This window comes from Euphorbia lathyris, chromosome 3 (genome assembly GCF_963576675.1).
Source record: "Euphorbia lathyris chromosome 3, ddEupLath1.1, whole genome shotgun sequence".
NCBI classification, from domain to species: domain Eukaryota; kingdom Viridiplantae; phylum Streptophyta; class Magnoliopsida; order Malpighiales; family Euphorbiaceae; genus Euphorbia; species Euphorbia lathyris.
In genome coordinates, this window is record NC_088912.1 from 51,752,657 (window position 1) to 51,758,243 (window position 5,587).

Here is a 5,587-nt window from a genome sequence, read left to right on the forward strand (position 1 = left end):
TATATATATATATATATATATATATATATATATATATATATATATATATGGGTTAATACACATATTTGCCTTTGTGTTTTCTCGGAAAAACAGATTTGCCCTTAAATCAAATAAACCCACAAAACTATCCCTGAATTTTCCATAAACCTGCAATTATACCCTAATCTGACGGAGTTGCTAAACGGCGATGACATCAAACCTTCTTATCTTCAGAAAAACTTCAGAAAAGAACAACCAATCACAAACAGAAAAAAATATGCACATTCAATTTCGATTAAAAGCAAGTTAGAAGAACAGATTGATCAAAATTCATTTTCATAAAAGCTCAATCAACCTAATAAAATGGCGTCTAAACCTCCTAATTAATCCAAAAGCAATAGCAATAGAAAACAATAAGAAACCAAATGAATTTTGATTGTCATAATCCAATTTTTTTGGAGACAAGAAGGTTTGATATCATCGCCGTTTAGCAGCTCCGTCAGATTAGGGTATAATTGCAGGTTTATGGAAAATTCAGGGATAGTTTTGTGGGTTTATTTGATTTAAGGGTAAAGCTGTTTTTCCGTGAAAACACAGGGGCAAATATGTGTATTAACCCTATATATATTCTTTGGATTGCTCGAATACCAAAATAAAACCCTCTATCATCCCGAGATTTTATTAATAATAAAATTAGTAAGAAAAGGGTGTGAAATACCCCGAACTCGGCGAGATGATTTAAGATTTCACTCGCGGAACCGATTCACCCGTCATCTCGATTCGAATTCCGAATTCGATCAAACCGGTCTCCACGGTTCCTTCGAACAACGTTTTTTTCATTATTATTTTTATTGACTCATCATTTATTTCAATCGACTGATTTGGATCCCTTTTTATAATTTTTCTTCATCGGTCCTCCGACCCCGGTGTCTACAATTGTCCGTATTAGAGCGTGATGTGCAGCAACTGAAGGCACAATGGGGAGTAGATGATATGGAGGGTATGGTAGGATTAGTTGATGTGGTTCATGAGATGGGGGAGGAGGTGGTTGGGGAGCAGAAGGAGAAGGAGATTAGGATGGAGATGGAGAAGGAGATGGAGAGGGAGAGGGAGCAGAAGGAGATGGAGAGGGAGAAGAAGGAGAAGGAGATGGAGATGGAGAGGGAGAAGGAGAAGGAGAAAGAGATGGAGAGGGAGAGGGAGAGGGATAAGAAGGAGACTGAGAAGGAGAAGGAGATGGAGAGGGAGCAGAAGGAGAAGGAGAATGAGAGGGAGAGGGAGAGGGAGAGGGAGAGGGAGCAGAAGGAGAAGGAGATGGAGATGGAGATGAAGATGGAGAAGGAGAAGGAGAATGAGAGGGAGCAGAAGGAGAGGGAGGGAGAGGGAGAGGGAGCAGAAGGAGAATGAGAAGGAGAAGGAGAAGGAGAGGGAGAGGGAGATGGAGAGGGAGAGGGAGAAGAAGGAGAAGGAGATGGAGATGGAGATGGAGATGGAGATGGAGAAGCAGAATGAGAAGGTAAGGGAGATGGAGAGTGAGAAGGAGACTACACATGCTGTTATTGACATTGATGTAAGTTTGGTTTTAAGTTTTAAGTTTATGATGTGTTGATATCATTGTGATATCGACACATTAACCAATGTGATGTGTCGATATCCGAATGATATCGACACATTATCGATTGTGATGTGTCGATATCCCAATGATATCGACACACTATCGATTGTGATGTATCGATATCATTGGGATATCGACAATTCAAAATGTCGATATCTCCCTCTACTAATATGTGTTTCTACTTGGTTTGATGTTTTAACAGGATGAGAGCCATGATGCTGATATAGACTATGGACAGCTTAATATTATGGTCAATCAGGCCATCCAATCATCTTTTGATATGCGTAAAGACAAACACATATCAGGAGAAATAGAAGATTTGACTCTTGAGGTAGATCCAAGGTTAATTCAACGTTTATCAATTGCTTAACTTAAAAATTTGTGTATTGTGTTACTTATAAAAATTGTTTTCACATGAAGAGAAAAAGGAGGAGGAAGGGAAGGGTAAAAGAGTAGGCAGAGGAGGAAGAGGAGGCAGGGGAAGAGGAAGCATGGGAGGAGGAGGCAGGGGAAGAGGAGGAAGGGAAGGAAGAGGGATAGAGAAAGCAGGGGAAGATGAAGGGAATGGTAAAATCGTGCACATTCTATTCGAACATATTGTCAATTGCATATCTCCCAAGTGCATCTTGCAGTTCTCGTTTGCTTTTGAAAAAATCGTGCGCCTTCAAACCACCCTCCCCTGAAGATCCTGTAATATTCATCAGAATAGTCGGTTCCTCTAGTACCTGTGGAACATACCGAAATGGAATTGTATGGTATTTTTAGGTTAAAATTATATGGTATTTTTAGGTTTTAAGTACAATTCTGTAGTTACGGGTTTAACGACCTATTTACGGGTTTAAAAAGCTATTTTTTTGCCAATCCGACACGCGGGCGTGTGGATATCACGCCTCACCGCGTGGTCGGACGTGATAGCCCAACGCCCGACCTTGCGGTGAGGCATTGGGCTATCACGTCCGACCACGCGGTGAGGCGTGTGGCTATCACGCTCGACCACGCGGCGAGGCGTGATATCCACACGCTCGCGTGTCGGATTGGCAAAAAAAAAATAGCTTTTCCCTCTCCAAAACCCATGAAAGAGCATTTTCGTCCTTTCACGGAGCTAGGAGTAGGAATTTGGGGCTGGGTTTAACAACACCCCCTTAATAATTGTGCCATAAAAGAAGGCCCTTTGTGTGTCTTTTGAACTGATGATTGTCCGCCGTCCGTCGCTGAACAGTGAAAATTGGACTGAAATTGGGCAATGCACGTCACATTCCGATAACTGACACACAGTAGACAACCTGCTGATTTTGGAGACAGAGCTGAGACCAGCAACAGCAATTGAAATGGAAACGGCCTCATTTTTCAGGAACAGATACTGGATCTTGAGGCATGGAAAAAGCATTCCCAACGAGAAAGGCCTCATAGTTTCATCTCTGGTTCGCCTCTTCCATTTTCCCCTTTTCTTTTCTTTTCTTTTTTTGAATTTCAAACAAACACAAAATGGTAGCAATTGAGTTTTTGGGTATGATCTCAACAGGAAAATGGTATCCGTTCCGAATACCAATTAGCACCCGATGGCATCAATCAGGCACACTCTGCTGGACAACTTTTCCTCAAGGTATCTAATCTATTCATTATCTTCTTTTAATTTAGTCATGCTAATCTGACCTCAGATATATGAATTCCTCTCCTTATTACAAACATGATACTTCGAGATATCTAGCACTTGCAGATTTTTTTTTTAATGCAAAGATCATTGCTTGTAATTGTTATCCATGTCAATCTAGGTCTTCCACTTCTCTTCTTTACGAATTGTTACATACTATTGATCATATTACATGAAACTTTATGGATTGAAACTATAATTGGTGTATCTATTAATTTTAAAATTCAGAGAATTTTTACTGCAAGTTTGAGGAAAGGAGCATCTGGAATCCTTCCTGTTTCTGAGTATATAATTTTTTTTTTCCATTACAAATTGTTCTTAGTTCTTACCTTTCATTTTTGGATTTCACCTTTCAAAACATTGATAGAGGTAAAGCTCTCCCAACAATTATTTTTATCATCCACAAGACTGAAAGTGAGACCTTACTTAATGAGAGAGAGAGAGACTATTTGCATTCACTACAGCTTCCATGTTACCATCATGGTAGATTTTATCATCAACCTTTATTACCTGACCCTGTAAACATGCTTGATTCTTTTCCCTTCCAAACTAACTATGCATTTCATGTTATATGTTATGGCGTCGTGCACTTCTTGTTACAATGATATGCTATACACATCCAGATAACAGTATCATATGTGCAGGAATTGAAGGAAAAAAACATACCCCTTGAAAATGTCCGCATTTGCTACTCTCCATTTGCAAGGACCAGTCACACTGCCAAAGTTGTTGCATCCGTTTTGGATATTCCATTTGATGGCCCTCAATTTAAGGTTACATATATTAATCCATTTGACATTCCTTCCATTAAGTATAACTGCTCAAGCATTGTACTTCAGGTGATATATATCAAACAAACTTCACTAGAAAATATTATAAAAGTGAGTGTTAGGTCATGAATCGAGTCATCTATTCAGAGAGAATAAGCATTGTACTTCCCCGAATGAAAATTGGAAATGCTAGTAGTAGCAGACTAATGAGAATTGAGGAGAGGCATTTACACGAGATGTTATATGCTTTGCAAAACCAAATATACTCCCAAAGATTCTTTCAACTCATTGTTTACCTGTATGTCACAGCTATGTATACTAATCCTAAGTATCTCCCATGTTTTGACTCAGATATGAAAAGACCCAAGTTCAATCATTGTTAGAGCTTTACAGATTCAGTTTCCTTTAATTTCTGTTTTCTTGATCGTAAATGTTCTCGTGACAGGTGATGGAAGATATTCGAGAACGTTATTTTGGTCCTTTATTTGAACTTATGTCGCATGATAAGGTATGACAGATAGAGCGCTGTAGTTTGGATTATGGTGGGCAAAAGTGTGGTTTTGTGCTGCACTGGATGCTTTTACGCACCTTTGATGCTAATTTTCATCTTATGTTGATCAACAGTATTCAGAAATATGGGCGCTTGATGAGAAAGATCCATGCATGCAACCAGAAGGTGGTGAAAGTGCTAAAGATGTTGGTAATAGACTTGCAAAGTCAATAGCAATAATGGAGTCAGATTTTCAAGGGTAAGTTCCATCTTTTCTTTGGCCCATTTCAATTTTTAAGTCACAGCTCTCAATAGAAATTATAAGAAAATTTTCAAGCTTTTTAACATTGCAATGTTTTCAAAAAAGTTCCAGTGACTAACAATTTCTGTTGCTTCAAGAAATAAGTTGCTAGTCTAAGGGCTTAGTTTTGATTTGTGAATTATGCTGCAGATGTGCAATATTAATAGTGAGCCATGGTGATCCCCTGCAAATTTTGCAAGCTACACTCAATGCAGCAAAACAACAAATAGGGTCTCCTAATGATGACTTGGCATCAAGAATTCAGGCAGTCAACGTCCCTTCGGTTTTATCTCAACATCGGAAGTTTGCGTTGCTTACCGGAGAGATTCGTGCAGTCATATAATGAATGCTCTCTGCAGCTTACAGCTTTAGGGATTATCAATTTATTTCCATTGAAGCTGCAGAGCATAGCCATATCTTAAAAGGTTGTGGATTGGATGGTGGTCTAGTTCTTTCTATCTAGGAATAAGTTGAAACTTCCAATTCCTTGCTCCTATATTTTTTTTTCTATAAAGACATTACTTTTTTTTTTCCCTCTCTATGTCATTTAAGGTTTTTCATCCGAACCAATGAAATATCTATCCGGAGTAACAAATAATCTTAATTTGACAAATGAAAAATGGTGCAGCAGCAGAAAGATAATTAACGAAGCACAAATAGCACTTTTCAATTAGGGAAGGTTAATCAGAACACAAATTTGCTTGTACAATTTGCAATTAAACAAACCAAAAAATTCAAAAAGCTCAAACAGGGATCTCCTAAAACTTTTAAGTTCATCATT

The 5,587-nt window shown here is 38.6% G+C and overlaps 1 protein-coding gene across 1 annotated transcript; it reads left to right on the plus strand.

Moving 5' to 3' along the window:
• The first annotated feature begins 2,752 nt into the window (after positions 1–2,752).
• Positions 2,753–5,339, plus strand: LOC136221915 (uncharacterized). The gene is made up of 6 exons (XM_066009401.1): positions 2,753–3,015; positions 3,117–3,197; positions 3,890–4,018; positions 4,461–4,523; positions 4,640–4,764; positions 4,957–5,339. The coding sequence occupies exons 1-6, from the start codon at positions 2,923–2,925 to the stop codon at positions 5,147–5,149; spliced, it is 684 nt and encodes a 227-aa protein (XP_065865473.1). The 5' UTR covers positions 2,753–2,922; the 3' UTR covers positions 5,150–5,339.
• Positions 5,340–5,587: the final 248 nt, after the last annotated feature.